Source organism: Asterias rubens, chromosome 17 (genome assembly GCF_902459465.1).
Source record: "Asterias rubens chromosome 17, eAstRub1.3, whole genome shotgun sequence".
In the NCBI taxonomy this organism is placed as follows: domain Eukaryota; kingdom Metazoa; phylum Echinodermata; class Asteroidea; order Forcipulatida; family Asteriidae; genus Asterias; species Asterias rubens.
The window spans coordinates 3,479,333-3,499,764 of NC_047078.1; the positions used below are offsets into that span (position 1 = coordinate 3,479,333).

General features: G+C 37.8%; 1 protein-coding gene across 1 annotated transcript; it reads right to left on the reverse strand.

Moving 5' to 3' along the window:
• Positions 1-5,534: 5,534 nt before the first annotated feature.
• On the reverse strand, positions 5,535-16,495 carry LOC117301668 (omega-amidase NIT2-B-like). The gene is made up of 9 exons (XM_033785697.1): positions 16,395-16,495; positions 14,518-14,636; positions 13,303-13,423; positions 12,369-12,457; positions 10,804-10,897; positions 9,360-9,434; positions 8,088-8,166; positions 6,664-6,762; positions 5,535-6,193 (listed from the first exon to the last, which is right to left on the reverse strand). The coding sequence occupies exons 1-9, from the start codon at positions 16,402-16,404 to the stop codon at positions 6,055-6,057; spliced, it is 825 nt and encodes a 274-aa protein (XP_033641588.1). The 5' UTR covers positions 16,405-16,495; the 3' UTR covers positions 5,535-6,054.
• Positions 16,496-20,432: the final 3,937 nt, after the last annotated feature.

Here is a 20,432-nt window from a genome sequence, read left to right on the forward strand (position 1 = left end):
TGTCGTTTTTTCATTTTTAGGCTTATTTTTGATGAAAATGCTGGACTTACCCCTTTGTTTTTTTCATTTTTAGGCTTATTTTGATGAAAATGCTGGCTTCCCTTGTCGTTTTTCATTTTTAAGGCTTATTTTGATGAATGACTGGACTTACCCTTGTTGTTTTTTTGTTTTATTTTAGGCTTATTTTTGATGACAAGCTGCTTACCCTTTCGTTTTCATTTTAAGGCTATTTTTGAGACAATGAGGACTTACCCCTTGTCGTTTTTTCATTTTTAGGCTTACTTTTGATGAAAATGCTTGGCTTACCCCTTGTCGTTTTTTTCATTTTGAGGCCTATTTTTGATGACAATGCTGAACTAACTACCCTTGTCGTTTTTTCATTTTTAGGCTTATTTTGATGAAAATGCTTGGCTTACCCCTTGTCGTTTTACATTTTTAGGCCTATTTTAGATGAAAATACTTGACTTACCCCTTGTCGTTTTTTCATTTTTAGGCCTATTTGTGATGACAATGCTGAACTAACTAACCCCTTGTAGTTTTTTCATTTTTAGGCTTATTTTTGATGAAAATGTTTTTTGCAAATGTTTTTTGCATTTTTAGGCCTATTTTGATGAAAATGCTGGACTTACCCCTTGTCGTTTTTTCATTTTTAGGCTTATTTTTGATGAAAATGCTGGACTTACGCCTTGTCGTTTTTTCATTTTAGGCTTATTTTTGATGAAATGCTGGACTTACCCCTTGTCGTTTTTCATTTTTAGGCTTATTTGTGATGAAAATGCTGGACTTACCACTTGTCGTTTTTTCATTTTTAGGCTTGTTTTTGATGAAAATGCTTGACTTACCCTTTGTCGTTTTTTCATTTTTAGGCGAATTTTTGATGAAAATGCTGGACTTACCCCTTGTGTTTTTTTTCATTTTTAGGCCTATTTGTGATGACAATGCTGAACTAACTAACCCCTTGTAGTTTTTTCATTTTTAGGCTTATTTTTGATGAAAATGTTTTTTACATTTTTAGGCCTATTTTTGATGAAAATGCTGGACTTACCCCTTGTCGTTTTTTCATTTTTAGGCTTATTTTTGATGAAAATGCTGGACTTACCCCTTGTCGTTTTTTTCATTTTTAGGCTTATTTTTGATGAAAATGCTGGACTTACCCCTTGTCGTTTTTCATTTTTAGGCTTATTTTTGATGAAAATGCTGGACTTACCACTTGTCGTTTTTTCATTTTTAGGCTTGTTTTTGATGAAAATGCTGGACTTACCCCTTGTCGTTTTTTCATTTTTAGGCGAATTTTTGATGAAAATGCTTGGCTTACCCCTTGTCGTTTTTTCATTTTTAGGCGAATTTTTGATGAAAATGCTGGACTTACCCCTTGTCGTTTTTAATTTTTAGGCTTATTTTTGATGAAAATGCTGGACTTAACCCTTGTCGTTTTTTTTTTTCATTTTTAGGCCTATTTGTGATGACAATGCTGAACTTACCCCTTGTAGTTTTTTCATTTTTAGGCTTATTTTTGATGAAAATGTTTTTTACATTTTTAGGTTTATTTTTGATGAAATGCTGGACTTACCCCTTGTCGTTTTTCATTTTTAGGCTTATTTTTTATGAAAATGCTGGACTTACCCCTTGTCGTTTTTTTCATTTTTAGGCCTATTTTTGATGAAAATGCTGGACTTACCCCTTTTCGATTTTTCATTTTTAGGCTTACTTTTGATGAAAATGCTGGACTTACCCCTTGTCGTTTTTTTCATTTTTAGGCTTATTTTTGATGAAAATGCTGGACTTACCCCTTGTCGTTTTTTTCATTTTTAGGCCTATTTTTGATGACAATGCTGAACTAATCCCTTGTAGTTTTTTTCGTTTTTAGGCTTATTTTTGATGAAAATGTTTTTTACATTTTTAGGCCTATTTTTGATGAAAATGCTGGACTTACCCCTTGTCGTTTTTCATTTTAGGCTTATTTTTGATGAAAATGCTGGACTTACCCCTTGTCGTTTTTTCATTTTTAGGCTTATTTTTGATGAAAATGCTGGACTTACCCCTTGTCGTTTTTTTAATTTTTAGGTCTATTTTTGATGAAAATGCTGGACTTACCCCTTGTCGATTTTTTCATTTTTAGGCATATTTTTGATGAAAATGCTGGACTTACCCCTTGTGGTTTTTTTTTCATTTTTAGGCCTATTTTTGATTAAAATGCTGGACTTACCCCTTGTGTGTGGGTTTTTTTTTTAGTTTTCTTTTTAGAATGCTGGACTTACCTCTTGCCGTTTTTTTTTTAAGGCCTATTTTAGATGAAAATACTTGACTTACCCCTTGTCGTTTTTTAATTTTCAGGCCTTTTTCTGATGAAAATGCTGGACTTACCCTTTGTCGTTTTTTAACTTTTAGGCCTATTTTTGATGCAAATGCTGGCCTTACCCAGTATCGTTTTTCCAAATTAAGGCCTAATTGAAAACGTGGTATAGACGTAAAGGAACACAAGGTTTTTGAATGAAGAACATGTTCTACGTAGCAAGTAGTTACACACGTCGTGTTACCGCCAGCCAAATAGATAATTATATCAAAATTAAACCAAATTTGTGCAAAGAGTTAGTCAGAGTGACGACCAGGCGTTCAGGGGACTCAAAGTCTGGTCGAAACCAGCGTGGTGATCACCCATTAGAACCCTTAAGGGATTGGCAGTCCCGGTCCCTCCTTTACTCTCCCACTCCGGAATATCTTCATCCACACCTAATTTGGGGATAGACATGACGGACCCCAATCCATTACTGTTGTCAGCAGTAAAAGTCATGTCCCTGTTGGTACGGGTAGGATTCGAACCGGGTGTACCAGCTCTGGAACGCACGCATTTGAACGATCCAGTGCACCTAGTGACCTAAGTGCCCGCTGGTGATTGAAGGTGATTTTAAACACTACTTAAATAATGAACTGCGATGACGGCAACGTCTTAATAAAAGAAAACGCCAGGAGTGGGATTCGAACCGGGGGCAGCACTATTGAAAGCCAACCATTACCACATAGGCTACGTTCCATTTACAACTATAGGCATAAGATTTGTCCTGTCTTTATCCAAAGAAATCAATACGAATTGACCTTTTTCAGATCGTAATTTGAAAAAAAAGACGTCTTAAACAAGAAATGTTTCTTAACATCCGAGTGAGAAATATTTTGTGAGTCAAAAAACGTCCAATTCAATACTTTTTCGATAAAACTTTAACTAAAATTTTAAAGTCAGGAATGAACCCAAGCATACTAGGAAAACACATGTAGAGAGCCATTTTTCTTATAAAGCAGATAAAAATATTGCTTTAAATTAGGCTACGTTCCATTTACAATTATAAGCATAAGATTTGTCCTGCATTTATCCGTACGATATCAATACGAATTGACCTTTTTTAGATCGTAATTTAAAAAAAGACGTCTTCAACAAGAAATGTTTCTTTACATCCAAGGGCGGAATATTTTGTGAATCCAAAAACGTCAAATTCAATACTTTTTGGAGAAGACTTTAACTTAAATTTTAAAACCAGGAAGGAACCCAAACATACTAGGAAAACAAATGTAGAGATCCATAAAGCAGAGACAATTATTGCTTTAAATTAACATGTCACCAGCCAAAATAACATTAGGTTTGATTTGGCTTGTGCATTCAATCTTTGCTTAGCAATTAAAGTAAATTTTGTCAAGCAACAATTTCTGCTTAACAGCTTCATGAAACTGGGTCTAGCTGATTTGGATGTAAACAAATTATTTTGCATTGAAAGCGTTTTCAAATACAATTGCAATTTGCAAAATTTTGACCCGAGGTTCTGGGACTTGTAAATTTCCCCAAATAGAGGGCTCTATGGAAAATAAGTACATCACCGAAATTTAACTTCCTCTTAAAGAAAATGAGTTTTTAAACCTCTGTATCTTTTTGGGAGAAAAATACACAAAAACTCATAAAGACAGAAAGAAAACAAAATGTCTGCACTAGTTAAAGTCGTAACTTAATTTTAAAAAAACTACAAAATGAGTTGGACAAATTTAGGAGTGAAATTCTGTATTGATTATCTATCATTGTATTTCAATTCTTTACAAAAGTTACAGTACTTAAAACATTATCAAATTCTATCAATGAATCTTAAACATTATTAAAAGTCTTTGGAAGCCCCACTCAGTGGAGATTAATCTCCTCAAACGTTTCCTTTGAAGTAGGAACAAGTTTCTGAAGTTCTTTCCTTTATACAACCTGCCTAAAAAGACTGCCAAATCCTGATTACTAATTAAAGACACTGGACACCTTTGGTTATTGTCAAAGACAAGTCTTCTCACTAGGTGTATCTCAACATTTATTATGCTAAAAGTAACAAACCTCTGAAAACTTACACTCAATTGGTCGTCCAAGTTGCGAGATAATAATGGAAGAAAAAACACCCAACTTTCAGATGCTTGATTTCGGGACCTCAAATTCTAAACTTGAGGTCTCAAAATCAAATTCGTGGAAAAATTACTTCTTTCTTGAAAACTACATCACTTCAGATAAGAGGTAGCTGTTTCTTACAATGGTTCATACTATCGACCTCTCCACATTACTCGTTACCAAGTAAGGTTTTATGATAATAATTATTTTGAGTAACTACCAATAGTGTCCACTGCCATTAACAGGATAGAAGTTCTATAGATGCCTTGCTTATGACATCACACTTTCACTTCAATAAACCCTCATCCAGGTTCAAGTGAAGGTTACTGTTTGGTAAAGTCACTGGACACTATTGGTAATTGTCAAAGACTAGTCTTCTCACTTGGTGTATCTCAACATCTGCATAAAATAGCAAACCTGTGAAAATTTGAACTCAATTGGTCGCCGAAGTTGTAGGATAATAATAAAAGAAAAAACACCCTTGTCATACGGAGTTGTGTGCTTTCAGATGCTTGATTTCGAGACCTCAAATTCTAATTTTGAGGTCTCGAAATCAAGTCTGGGAAAATTACGTCTTTCTCGAAAACTACATCACTCAGAGGGAGCTGTTTCTCACAATGTTTTATACTATCAACCTCTCCCCATTACTTGTTACCAAGTAAGGTTTTATGCTCATAAATATTTTGAGTAATTTACCAATAGTGTCCACTGCCTTTAAAATTAATGGTAAGAAAAACCTTTTGATGGAAGCCTACGGCAGCATTTGATAGTTTAACGCACTTTGAGAAACATTTAACTCTAAAGAAATGTGGTTATGTAAAAAAAGAAAATGTTTTATGCCCCAAAATTTGAATCTGAGAAGAGTTACCGCATAACGCTTCTCAGATTTGGTATTTCTACTATGGATTATTCTTCCTGTGTGGGTTATTGATGCTCTGGTTTTTCCACAACATCTCAACAAAGAGACAACCTTTTAAAATGAAACCTCAAGATGTTAAGAGAGCACAAGTCTGACAATATAGACGATTCATGATCAATAAACTACATTTACATGTATTGTTTGAAGCTTTGCATGGTGTGGAGAAATAGGAAGAAACTATAAATAATTTAGTAGTAAACTTGCGGATACAACCATGTGTAAATCTCTTGAGTGAGTGTTGGCTCTGAGAAGAGCCAGTTTGGTCTTGACATTTCAAACAGTATACTCTCCCGAAGTTGAGCAGTATACTCTCCTGTTCGCAAAGATATTTTAACACATTGTTGAACCCGCAAGTTTATTATTTATTCATAGTTGCTTCCTACATTTACAAGGCGCTTTGAAATATTATGCAAAAGCAATTTGAATGAAATCCATGAAAACTGAACTAATGGCCTTATGGGCCTGAGATGACAAATTGCGACATTGATAAGTGATACAAATTTTCCTTATATCCAGTTTCATCTCACATAAACCGTTCAATGATAATTTAAAGAAGTTGGCAAGTCATGCATAATTCATCAAACAACGTTCCTTGCATATATGTATATCAATTAACTTTAACAAAATTGATACTTTTAATCTTAACCATAACATTGGCAAAATATCTTGCTATCAAAATATAATACTTTCCTGTAAAATTAATCAATCACGCCTAGAAGAATATAACTAACCTTTAACCTTTGACCTCATACATATCAGACCTTTTCTGAGAACCGATAGGAATTTGAGTCCTAACCTCATCTACATAAGTCGGGTCAATCTCGGCATAGACAATCTTCTCGGAGGAATCTGCTTTGGCGATAACCTCACCCCTGGAAGAAAAGAAAAGTATCAATCGTAATAATGTACTGAATATGCTTTAAAGGCACTGGACATGTTTGGTAATCACTCTTAAAGGCAGTGGACACTATTGGTAATTGCTCAAAATAATTATTAGCATAAAACCTTTCTTGATTACGAGTAATGGGGAGAGGTTGATAGTATAAAACGTTGTGAGAGACGGCTCCCTCTGAAGTGACGTAGTTTTCAAGAAAGAAGTAATTTTACACAAATTTGATTTCGAGACCTCAGATTTAGAATTTGAGGTCTCGAAATCAATCATCTGAAAGCACACAACTTTGTGTGACAAGGGTGTTTTTTCTTTCATAATTATCTCGCAACTTCGGCGACCAATTGAGTTCAAATTTTCACAGGTTTGTTATTTTATGCATATGTTGAGATACACCAACTGTGAAGACTACAGAATTTTTTTGTTTTGAACCCTACATTATTCTCAACTTACCATGGATTAATGGCTGAACTATGACCCCATGCTATGTACGAAGCACTCTCATCTCTTGCTGGCGAAACTGTCGCTACGTAAAGCTGGTTGTCTAATGCTCTGATGAAAAATCAGTTGGAAATCTTTCGATTACATTATTTTCATCACACAACAGAAACAAGCAAAAGTAGTAGCAGGGGTTGGAAATTGCCACTAGCCCGGGACTACCAGATGTATGGGCTACTCATTTTGATGGACGGCGGCCTAGTGAAAAAATTATGTTAAAAAAAACATAACAAACAATAATGAACCGTGCTGATGGTATTGTAAAATGAAATACTGTCTGTGAGAAATTTGTGCTGTGACTCAAGTTGTAACGTTGTTTTTTTTCGAGCTACCAAAATCTCATCAGGGCTGGGTTACTAGCCCTGCTGACTACCATAAATATACACCAAATTTCAACCCGAGTAGTCCAAACCAATTTCCTACATGTACCTTCGGCACAGATAGTAGTTAATAACGAGCTACCAAAATCTCATCAGGGCTGGGTTACTAGCCCTGCTGACTACCATAAATATACACTAAATTTCAACCCCTGAGTAGTCCAAACCAATTTCCTACATGTACCTTAATAAACAGGACAGTTCTTTTTACCACCCAGAAGTCTCTTAAATTCCCCCAAAATGTACTCTGTGGAAAAGAGAAGTCTGCTGAAAAATGTACTCCACGGTTTCTACCAATATATAGCAAAACAGTTTTCTGCTGTTGTACAGGCTAAAATATTTCCGTCACTAAGAATTAAAAAAAAAAATTCTAAACTTGTTTTACTCGCTTTGTTAAAAACTACAGCCAATATTATCTTTAAATTGTGCAAGTTTAATAAGGGAATAAAATGGTAGCGACGAGTTCTTAAACTACCGTTTAAAACCGGCAGGGTCGTGGCAGCGTGATAAAGGCCCGAGCAAGGTTTTAAACGGCAGTTTAAGAATAAGTCACTACTCTTTTATCCCCATTCATGAATGCCTTTTTGGTTAAAAGGCTTAATAAAGTAAGAAAAAACATATCCGTTTCCTGACGTTCTTTAGCTCTGTACGTGTGTAACATTTTTAGGACTATTACAATTTTCGGATATGCATTCTTGCGTGTAGTTATTCTTGGTGCAAGATGTTTCTTGTTGTCCTTTCACACACAGTGCGGCCAAGTCACCAACAACGCCCGCACTGCCCGCAACGAGAAAGGTCTTGCTCCAAGACTAGCACGTAGTATGCATCTAAACGTATCTGAACCAACCGGTTATAAACAGCTCCAGCTGGTCATTATCAACCGTTTAAACACCCCCACGTGACGTGCTTTTCACCAATAGGAATAGCGAAACTGTTGGAGGTATTTATGAATGTAAATTTGTGGACGTGCCAAAACCCTTGTTTAATGTCATAATGATTTACCTTCCTCTCTGCAGTAACTCCCAATGTGCTGGTCCTGTTGTCATATTGAAGGCGCCAGGGTACACCAACAACTTACAGCCTGAAGTGAACAATTATTACAGAAACTGTTACCAAAAAATGTACTTCGCGGTAGTAGAGAAGTCTGCTAAAAAATTTACTCCACGGTTACTACCAATATATAGCAAAACACTTTTCTGCTGTTGTATTTTTGTCATTGAGAAAGAAAGAAAATTCTGAACTTGTTTTACTCATTTTATCAAAAACTACAGCCAATAATCTTTAAACTGTGCAAGTTTAATAAGGGAATACAGTATTGAGCAATCCCAACATGGGTAATGGCTGTTGCCCTCAGGCGACCACACCACACGTCAGTAATGTTCCTAAATTCAACCTGTGCGTGTGTGTGCCTCCTCACTTTGAGTGTGTTCACCCCTACTGGTTACATCAGCTGCATGACTTAACCCCTCCAGCAGAAGATGTCTTGATAAATATGCCCAGGGGTCGATTTCACAAAGAGTAAGCACTAGTTCTAACTTAGGACTAGTCCTAGGAGATATTAAAAACTCAAGGCTAGTCCTAAGTTAGGAAGAGTAACTCCTCCTAACTCAAGATAAGACTAGTCCCACCTCTTAGTGAAATCGGCCGCAGATACTACATTACTTTTATTATAAATTACAAGTAGGATTTGAAACTGTGCATGGTGGAAGTATAACTAATAGAGATTTTCGGTAACACCATGTGAATATCTCTTTTTGAGGAGTAGTGGTTCTGAAAAGAACCGGTGGTTAACAACTCATCCTTTCGATCAATATGCTTTGATCGTCTTCAGGAGATACTTTCAGTATGCTATGATCATCTTTAGGAGACCTCCTGAAGATTGAAACATTAACTCCCTGGAGATGACCAAAGCATGGGTTTCAGTCCAAGTCTTCGTACTTGTGTCCCTAAGCAATACACTTAATAACCAATATCGCTGCGTCTTTCAGATGCACGTATAGCCGTAGGTCCTGTGTGTTGTCTAATGCACGTAAAAGAACTCAGTGCACTTATCGTAAAGAGAAGGGGTTTGCCCAGTTGTTCCTGGTCTGATTGGCAGCATTGCACCACAGCACAATCATAAACCAATTATACACGGTGCTGTAGAGTAATAGGCCTCATACTTCAAAAACACAGCACCTTGCAAGACAAAATACTGAGCGCTTTGATACACCTCTAGGGTTGTGATAAAGCGCTTTATAAGCAACTACTCCTAGTAGTAGCTGTCTTACTTACCTTTCTGATTATAAATCTGAGCCATTTCTGCAAAGCGCATGTCATAGCAGATGCCAATTCCAATCTTACAGTAGGCTGCAATAAGAAACAGAAAACAAAGACAAGATAATCAATTGGTTTATGAAATGATCAAGTCTTGCATTTGGGATAATGAACTCTATTTGACCATTGTTTGACCATCATAATAACGGTAACAATTTGGAAGGCCGAGCAGTTGAGAGTACAGTACTTAATAACATCTGGTCCTTATCGACAGAGTGGGGGTTCGTGTCCTGGGCCCAATTTCATGGCTCTGCTTACCGCCGAATTCTGCGCTTTCGATCACGAATCCCCACTTACTTGCAAGCGCCGAATTTCTGCGCTAGTCTTGTAAGCGTAGAATGCCTAGTAACGTGGAGTACGCATGCGCAGAAGCCAACATTCGCCGCTAACCCGTGAAATAGGCTTGCCGTAAGCACAGAATTCCCTGCTTCCGTAAGCGCCGATTCTGTGCTTACGGTAAGCAGAGCCATGAAATTGGACCCAGGTCATGACACTTGTATCCTTGAGCAAGATGCTTTATCATAATTGCTTTGGCCTTTGGAAGGGACATTAAGCAGTGGATGCTGTGTATATGTACTAGGATTGCTAGGGTACGTAAAATAACCCACAACATTTGTTGTGCAATAATAATATTGAAGTCTTATATACCGTACGTATCTACCAACAAGGTACTCATGGCGCCGAGTATATACCAACTTTCAGAAAGATAGGTTATTGAAGTTATACATTCTGAGACCCGATTGTGTAGCACCTTATAAGGGTGACAAGGTGCAAGAGTAGGGGTTAACCCAGGTGTTCTGGTTCACAAGCACCCTTGTTTTATACAAAGTTCTCCAGGCTTGTGAGTTACAGTGATTAAGTTTACTCATGAGGCATCTTTGGTGTTATTACCGGAAGTACATAATAATTAGTAATAACCCTTACTCGCAGTTGAGAAGCTGAATTGTGAAGGACATGACTACAACCTGTAAGAGCTGCAGGCTTGTAAAGATGCCTTCTAACGGCCAGCCACATTAATCCTGGCTAGTCCTTTTGCAGTCTCTCTATTTTGTCAATATAGGTAGACCTTGAACATAGGTCTAGATAGCTCATTTGGTAGAGTGCTGGCATGTTACTAAGGCCTCTAGGTATTGATTTATAAGTTATCACACTAGGGCAAGTGGAATATGGAAACATATAGTGCTTCGGTGTCCCATATCCAACGTGGCTGAGTTGAATGTGGGACGCAGAAGCGCTATATTTTTCTGTATTTACCTTCAAGCAAACTTAATGCGCAGTCAGAAACCACAAGATGCAGGGTGTGATAAGGGCCGTGCAATATAGGTTGATCAAACTCCTTGTTGCTATGGATCGACCAATCAGAATCAAGGATTCAAGAATACTTGAAGATAACCACACTTACGTGTATCTACAACAGTGAATCCACTTCCTGGAGTGAGAACGTCCGATTCCTTGAATTTGATGCGTCCGGGTACGTCAATGTCGAACAGATGAGCCTGGTGGATCAAAAGATAATAGTCAAACCTCTAATCAAAAGTTGAGAAATTTTAGACTTTTATTTGAATTGGTAATTTCTCAAAATAATTGTTAGTATAAAAACGTACTTGGTAACGAGCAAAGGAGAGCTGATGATAGTTAAAAACATTGTTAAAATGTTAAAAACATTGTGGGAAATGGCTCCCTCTGCAGTAACGTAGTTTTTTGAGAAAGAAGTAATTTTCCACTAAAATATTTGAATTTGATTTTGTGACCTCAGAATTAGAATTTGAGGTCCTGAAATCAAGCATCTGAAAGCACACAACTTTAGTGTGACAAGGGTGTTTTTGTCCCTGTTATTATCTCGCAACTTTGACAACCAATTGAGTTCAAATGTTCACAGGTTTGTTATTTTGTGCATATGTTGAGATACACCAAGTGAGAAAACTGGTCTTAGTCCAGTGTCGTTAACATGGCCACAGAACAAAAATGAGCTACTGTTGTATCTAGCCCTACGTCCGAGGTCTCCCTATTGACCCATTTCACCTGACGTCATCAGCTGAAAAATCTTGAATGCGCCATACTGGTGGGCAATTTCACTGTGCGTTTTTATATATAACTCTGTGCTGTGCGTTATGCAGTAAAGTGTACATTTTAGGCGACGCGGCGTTAATACACGTAAACCTAACTGCCCACTAACATGATGAGCGTGGCATTGGTCGTCGCGTGTGATACATGTACGTGTGCAAGGGGTCAATATTGACAAAATAGAGAGATGCCAACATAGAGGGCTATATAGCTCAGTTGGTAGGGGTGCCAGAATGTTAATCCTGAATTCATTGGTTCAAACCCCACTCTAGTCAATTTTATTTTTTTCAACCCCAAACCATTTAAAATGTACCCAATCAGTTTCCCTTGTGTTTTTGTTATTTGAAGGCAGTGGACACTATTGGTAATTACTCAAAATAATTATTGTCATAAAACATTTCTTGATTACGAGTAATGGGAGAGTTGATAGTATAAACCATTGTGAGAAACGGCTCCCTCTGAAGTGATGTAGTTTTCGAGAAAGAAGTAATTTTCCACGAATTTGATTTCGAGACCTCAAGTTTAGAATGAGGTTTCAAAATCAAGCATCAAAAAGCACACAACCTGGTGTAACCAGGGGATTTTTTTCTTTCATTATTATCTCGCAACTTCAACGACCGATTGAGCTCAAATTTTCACAGGTTTGTTATTTTATGCATATTATGTTGAGATACACCAACCGTGAAGACTAGTCTTTGACAATTACCAATTAGTGTCCACTGCCTTTAATACATTGTTTTTATCTAAACGAGGCTGATGGTAACACCATATCAATATCTATTTTTTAGTAATAGTCGCTCTGAAAAGAACAGGTTGTTAACGACTCCAAATTTTTATCAGTATGCTCTGATCGTTTTCAGGATCTCTTGAAGACGATTTTGTTGATTAATGAAAGAAATTTACCTTTCTGTATTTGCCAATGATATTTCCCTCTGGGTTGAAGACAGTACAGGTGTTATAAAACTTCCCTTGATCTTCCTCAGGGATGGAGCCTAAACAAAAAATATTAAAAAAACATCAACGTCAAAATTGCCACCTTGGTCCCAAGGGTTGTGTAAGGCACAAAGAGCACTAGTCCTAAGAGATATAAAAGACAACTGTATGGCTAGTGCTAAGTAAGACCGAGTAACTCATCTTAACTCAAGGTAAGACTAGTCTTAACTCTTTGTGAAGTCCACACCAGCACTCTTAATCTTACCAAAAAAAGAATGTGTCGTAGGATCCAAAGGACACAGTTATAAATAAGGGAATCAATGTGTGGTGAAGAGGTTTTCAACTAGTGGTTCTTTGTCTCGGTAAAGTTATCAAGAACCAGGCCTCGTTGGGTTTTAAACCACTAGTTGAAAACCGATTCAACACACTTTGATTCCCATTCATAAATACCTTTTCGGTCAAAAAACATCAACACTTTTTGGTCAAAAAGTAAAATAAATGCAAACAATTATAATTGTTCAATGATTTCTTTCAACACAACACAACACCCCTCCAGCTTGAAATGGATAGGCCCCCAGGTAAACAACTCCTTATAAGGAAATGCTGTGCGTGCGCACGTATAGGTGATGCGGCACAACTGTCCCGGCCGTTGCTCTCAACCAATAGGAATGAAGATACTGTCTTATAAGCACAGGTGCAAGCTTGTGTGTCACCCCCATATTTCAACACTTTTTACTGGTCATAAACAAAGGTTTATACACACCCACATTACGCGCTCTCCACCAATAAGAATAGCGAAACTGTCTGAGGTATTTATGAATGTTAAATTTCATGCTTAAGGACAAAAGTGTCATGACCGGGATTCGAACCCACACACTGCACAAGTCACATTTATAAGTCTCACCTCCGATCAGGAACACATTGTTTTCTGAAGCAGCTTTAGCGAGAGCATCCGTTGAAGCTCCGGGAACTTTCTCTGAGTAGTCGGCGAAGTAAGAGGTACCGTAGGGACAGTTGAAACATTCCTGTAAAACAATGGTTGGAGGGTTATCGGGATCTAATAGAGAGTTTTTCAAATGTCGTGTTGGCCGAGTGTGGGTTCTAGTCGCAGTCAGGACACCTGTGTCCTTTTAAAGGCACTGTACATGTTTGGTTATCGTCAAAGACAAGTGTTCTCACTTGGTGTATCCCATCATAAGCATAAAAAACTTGGGCTCAATCGGACATCGAAGTTGTGATAAAATGATGAAAGACAAAACACCCATGTTGGACGAATTTGTGTGCTTTCAGATAAGAATAAAAGACTTCTAGCTAGAAGTTTTTTATTATTTTAGTGAGAAATTATCTCTTTCTCAAAAACTACAATACTTCAGAGGGAGTTGTTTCCCACAATGTTTTATACTATCAACAGCTCTCCAATGCTCGTTACCAAGTCAATTTTTAAGTTAATATTTGTCTTGAGTAATTACCAAATGTGTACCTTCCCTTTAAGCATGATGCTCTGTCCTTCGGATGGGACGTAAATCTGTTGGTCTAGCGTTCTGTGTAATGCACCTAAAAAAGAACCCATCCGAAGGACGCAGCAATAATGGTTAGGTGTCTTGCTCAAAGCCATTGGACACTTTCGGAACATAAACAAACAAAAAGTTCACAGATTTACAAATAACTTACAGGGTTTACAGAAGGTAATGGTGAAAGACTTCTCTTGAAATATTATTTCCATAAAATGCTTTACTTTTTGAGAAACAATTAAAACAGTTATCAATTCTCGTGATATCGAGAATTACGGATTTATTTTAAACACGTTTCAATGAAACGGCTAAACGTGCAGAAACAAGGGTGGGTTTTCCCATAATTTTCTCCCAACTCCGAAGACCGATTAAGCCTAAATTTCCACAGGTTTGTTATTTTGTTGTGATACACGAAGTGTGGGCCTTTGGACAATACTGTTTACCGAAAGTGTCCAATGGCTTTAAGGACACAAATGTCACGACCAGGACTTGGACCCACACTCTACACTGAAGCAGCACTGACAGGAAGAAGAAGAAGAAGAAGAAGAAGTCTGTTGCTCTTTTAAGTTAAACTGCTTAGCCAAGAAAATTAAATCTTTTTTATTTACCGGTAATGCAACAAGCTTAGCTCCAGATGCAGCCGCTTCCTTGACGAGTTTCACAGCTTTGGTGATGTTTTCTACTTTATTGGCTGAAACAGCCATCTGCACCAGCGCTATCCTAAACACTATAAGTTAACAAAAGCCAATTAGTTGCTAAGAGTAAGACACTACTCTAGATTTACAAAGGTCATGGGTTCAAATCCAACTGAGTAATAATAATTTATGCCTGTGATTTTGTTCATAAAGCTTGAGGAAGTACTGGGCTATATGTATACATAGTGAGTGTTCATTAGACATTGAGGATTAAGTTCGTGCCCATAGAATTTGTGTCATGATTTTTTAAAGTGGTAAAAATGGGGCAAATCTTGTGACTAGCTGTCGAAATTATAGGTGTTGGACCAGATTGTCATTTGCCGGTCAAAAGAATCTCAAAACCCTCTGGCCTGGCGGCCGTCGGGAGGAGGGTTACGTAATCGCAACTAAGTCGGTAGAGCATCTGCCTGAAGTGTCAGAGCCTAGAGGACTTTAGTTGCGATAACGTAACCCTCTTGCCGTCAGCAGGCGGGTTACATTATTGCAACTTAAGACTCAAGAAGACAAGAGGACTTGGGTTCAATCAAATCCCAAAATGCAGAAAAATAAATAAGTAAAAACACAACAAAATTGAAAATTGCGCTTACGAACCAGGGCATGAAAAGGTTACCACACCAGCCAAACTGCCATGTCACTTGTACAATTTGTGACTGGTATCTTGCTTGGTAATTTCTGCATGCTAAGCAGACAATATTGCTTCAACAAGCAGCTATTTGGTCATTGGATTGGTCTAGCTAGGCTTAAATTAAAAATAAGTTACATGCTCGATGCTGGACATCTCGTTTTATAATCATGTGCGCCATCATGTGTTTCGTGGAGGCATGGAGGTAGAAGGGACTTGCGCTCTCGCATACAACCTACGTGTATTACTAGTACTAGTTTTCTACACAGTTACCAGTCAGCCAGTACTACTACTAGTACTACCTACCTACATAGTACATATAGCCCTCTCGGGAACGTGAATGAAGGAGAGTTACGTTATCGCAACTAATGTTTTCACACCTTTCATTGGTTGGTATTTTATTGAATATTCAGAAGCTAGTATGCCGTGCAAAATAAATCCAAAACATTATTCAATTACTACTTAACAAATTTAACTACATTTTTGTCCTGAGGCATTATGGCTACTATATTAGAATCCAGAGATATCATAAGGCATGGAAGTAAAACACCCCACCCCCTCGTCGGAATTTATTACAGTATGCAGTAAATAAAAAAAATAAAAATTGTTGTGATTTTCACTTAAAAATAAAAGTTAAAATATTTTAATATTTTCCCCACATTTGCACACCACAGAATCCCAAATAGTAACCACCTCATGTGATCCATCTAGTGACTAAAGCAGAATGAAACTCGATCTAGCAGATCGTAATTTTGGCATAATAATGCACTAGTCATCTAAAGGATTTGTGATTAGTACCAAAAATCAATCATTAATTTATAAATGTTTGAGCATAACCAACGACAGGAAACTTTATTCTCAGCATGATTAAGCCTGATGAAAATACAGACCGTGAGTAAACTGCATAGCTTCTGTCACCAGTGCAGCTTGCACAATTTCGGTAAACGGGAATCAAAGTTTGGGACCGAAAACATTATGAGGGTCGATAACAACATAAATGATGCTACGATAGTTTAGTTACTTTTTAGTAAGCTTTATGAAAAATCTAGTTTATTTACTTACTTTGTGAATTCTTTCTAATCGACAGATTTTAACGTGTTTAATATTTTAATGCAACAAAAACAACAAACTTTCTAACTTGAAAAAGAAGAAAACCTGATAATCATACCATTTGCCATTATGAGACTTTGTTGACGTTCTTCTTCATCAGTTCACCGAGTGTTCGGCTAATTGAGGCCCAATTGAGTAACTGGCCCAACTATAGTTGGGCGCAAACCAACTGCAGACCGCAATCATTATGCAACGGCGAAACCTACAGTTGGGATAACCCTGTGGGATAACCCAACTACGGTGTGACACTATTATCAAACCGGGCAAATTAATTTGCTGGACAGTTTGCTAACATCAACCACAAGAGGGCGCTGTTAAATGCTGGCGACTGGCATTTTTTCGTGGCGTTCATACGGACTATGTCCATGGTCCTTCGGATGGGTCGGCAAAACCGTGATCTCGTTTTATAAAAATGAACATAGAAAAAGAAAGCAGACGACCACACCATGTGCAGCCCGTAAAAAGTTCGATTTTCAATCCCTCAACATATCATTATATTCATTCGCACGAAATGTAAATTAAGACAACGCCCTCTTGCGACAAAGTCGCACGATGTATTATCTCATCCCACTAAAAAATAATTATCCATCATCGATGATTAACTGATTTAAGTTTTGCAGACAAAATACAGCCACTTCTGACAGTTTTAATTTTAGTTAGAATGATAATCCTTATAATAAGACTGCTCTCATCCTCACTATCTGTGTTATTGTGTCGTCAGTGTATCGCTGCTGCTTTAAATGCCCTAGACATCACTCCGCACGCACCTGTTGAATCTATCAACGCGACCGTGATAAACCCATGGTTAAACCATGGTTAAACTAATACTCAGCCTACACGCGCATGGCACGCGACATCTTAAAGGAACTCCCATCCAACCATCTCTCAAGTCTGTTCTAAACGGTCGCTCAGTAACAAGCGCCGAGGCCAAAGTTAAATTCTCATGAAACTTTACGAAGGATCAGGACTCGTGTGGTTCAAGCCTGTAGGGATACTTGTTATTGCTTAACAAAAGAAACAATCTTACAGCCAAAATTACATCAGATTGTTGTAAATGTACGTTGTGCCCCACTCAAGTTTTGCTTTGCCAAATAATATTGACAAGCAGTTATTTCTGCTTAACAGTTTTATGAAATCGTGCGTATTATACTCCCATCGTGCACAGTTATAAGTGCTTCTTAGTACGAAGATTCGTGTACCTCAGTGGTGGAGTCTATAAGACGCCACTGCATAACTTGAGCCTGCCGAATACAATGAACAAAACAATGGATAAGAAGGCAAACCTATTCTCGTCACTTTTGGACACGAACCCCTGGACTAGCTGTCGGCCCTGGATCTTCCAGGGCCGAACTTCATAGAGCTGATTCAGCACAAAAAGTAGCTAAGCACAACAATAATAATAAGTATTATGCTAACCCCCCCCCCCCTACCCAGAACAGGGTTACCGACAAAAATAGCAGTCACATGACGTAGGGCTTTTGGAGGTGGTTTATGTAATCTGTTAATGAAATAATTATTACTTTCTCGTAAAACTATTAAAACTGAAGGAATCATTATCATCTTTGGTAGCCCCAGCTATTATAAAACCCCCTTTAATATTAAAGAGTTCCAGTTGTCACCCACGCGTGATCCGATCCAACCAAGTGTTGGATTGTGCGTGGGCCAACGATTCTATCAAAACAATAGAGTCATTCGATTCCGTCTCACTTTGTTTATCTAATAGTTGTTTCACTATGACTGTTAAAGGCACTTGACACCATTGGTATGCTAACTACTCTAAAAATAATCGTAGAAATGGCAATGAAGAGCTTTTGATAGTATAAAACATTGTGAGAAACGACTCCCTCTGAAGTAGCGTAATTTTTTAGAAAGGGTATTTTCCCACTCATTATCAAACTTCAAGCCTGAAGCCATATCATAGGCATCTGCAAGCACACTCATTAAATATTTATTTTGTGAACAATGGTGTGTTTTCTTTCATCATCCTCTTGCAACTTCGATGACCAATCGAGTCAAAATTTCACAGATTTGTTATTATGCATGTTGGGGTACACCGGGTGAGAATAATGGACAACCAAAGGTGTTCAGTGTCTTTAAAGACAGTGGACACTATTGGTTATTGTCAAAGACTAGCCTTCACACTTGGTGTATCTCAACGTATGCATAAAATAACAAACCTGTGAAAATTTGAGCTCAATCAGTCATCGAACTTGCGAGATAATGAATGAAAAAAACACCCTTGTCACACGAAGTTGGGTGCGATTAGATGGTTGATTTCGAGACCTCAAGTTCTAAATCTGAGGTCTCGAAATCAAATTCGTTGAAAATTACTTCTTTCTCAAAAACTATGACACTTCAGAGGGAGCCGTTTCTCACAATGTTTTATACCATCAACCTCTCCCCATTACTCGTCACCAAAAAAGTTTTTAAGCTAATAATTATTTTGAGTAATTACCAATAGTGTCCACTACCTTAAAACTGTGCCTTCTCAAAGTGCGATCAAAACGAATCATAGTTATTTTATTGTTGTTGTAATTACCAATAATTTATCTGTAGGCGAGTGCGTCTAATTTTACACCCTTAACTCAATATCAATAAACATTCACATTATAACAATAACTATTTTATGGAAGAGGAAAACAAAATCTAACATGAACTCTCTTGTCTAATGTAAATAAAGATCTGAAGGTAGTGGGTGTGATTTCCCTAAGGAAAGTTTCCCCGAATAATAGATTTTTAGTCCAGTTGAGACTGACACTTTGTTGGATCCATTTGAACCAATTTCTCACCATTGGGAAGGTCTTGAGCTTAAGGGATTCCTCGTAACTTCGTGACAAACTCGTCGGAATCTTAAAGGGGGTGTTTCAACCCACACTCATGAAGCGAACTCGGTAAATTCACTGATATTTCCAACACAAAAACAAAAAACAACAACAACAACAACAACAACAACATCATCATCATCAGCAGCTACACCAGCATCATCGGGCAGCAACAACAACAACAACAACCTCTATAGGTTTGACTGACACTGACTCTTCAGGGTCAAAATGTCATTCATTTGGAAGGCTATAGGTATCGACTCTAAGAGTCAAATGAATACTACTCTTTAAAATGTAGTCAGCAACTTTAAAAAAAAATGATTCCACTGTTAGGTTCGACTGACACTGTCTCTTCAGAGTCAAATGCCGTTAATTTGGCAGGGGTATTATCGAAGAGTCAATGCTATTCTCCCAAACTGAGTCAAGCAACTATGTCTAAAATGACTCCATCGTTGTGTTTTACCGACACTGACTCTTCAGAGTCAAAAGAGCTAAAATAATTTGACATTCATTTAGAAGGGTCATTATCAACACTAGAAGAGTCAAGGCAACTCTCTCTATTGACTTGGTTAACTTGTAAGTGACTCCGTGGTTTATAAGTATCTGCTGTAAAACTTCCAATGCGATGTTACCAACTGACATTGTGCATAACTTGTCCTCGTGCAATTTTGAAGAGATGACATGCAACAGTATTCGGAAGTATAATGGTTCGTGAATCTGTGTTTTATTTTTTATTTATTTATTTATTTTTTTTTTTGTGGGGGGGGGGGGGGGGGGGGCGCTCCAAGAAGTTTCCCCCTTTTCCGAAAAGAACATCCCTGTCTTCCCCGTTAAGAAGCTTTCCTAAGCCTCCTTAAATCAACTAATCTACAGGGTGCGTTCCCCCTGTCATTTCGAATTAGTATGACCCGCGCGATGGTTGTTTCTTGGGAGTAGGTTGCTCCGGCCCGTCCCATTATCACTTCGAATAGGGGTGTTCTTCTAAGTGTTACTTGGCCATGATAACAGGATATTGATTAAAGCCGTGTAGAATCTTGTCACTTTGCAAAATGACCAATTGCCTTAGATAGTCGCTCCTCCTTTATAACTATCAACACAAAACTGCACTCGGACATAATATTCACTATCCTCTAAAGATAGAGAATTAGTGGCCGGGGAGGGGGGGGGGGGCACACAAAAAACCAACCACACAACAGGGCACAACTCTGTAGAGCTGTTTAGTTTTTGTGTGTGCCCCCCCCCCCCCCCCCCCCCCCGCCACGTTAAGCACATCA

Bases quoted from the DNA above. Each gene is read 5' to 3' on its own strand.
- LOC117301668 (XM_033785697.1), bottom strand. The intron at 12,458-13,302 runs GTGAGACTTATA...TTTTTTGTTTAG, and splicing joins CAATGTGTTCCTGATCGGAG to GCTCCATCCCTGAGGAAGAT. The intron at 6,763-8,087 runs GTAAATCATTAT...ATTTTTCATCAG, and splicing joins GAGTTACTGCAGAGAGGAAG to AGCATTAGACAACCAGCTTT.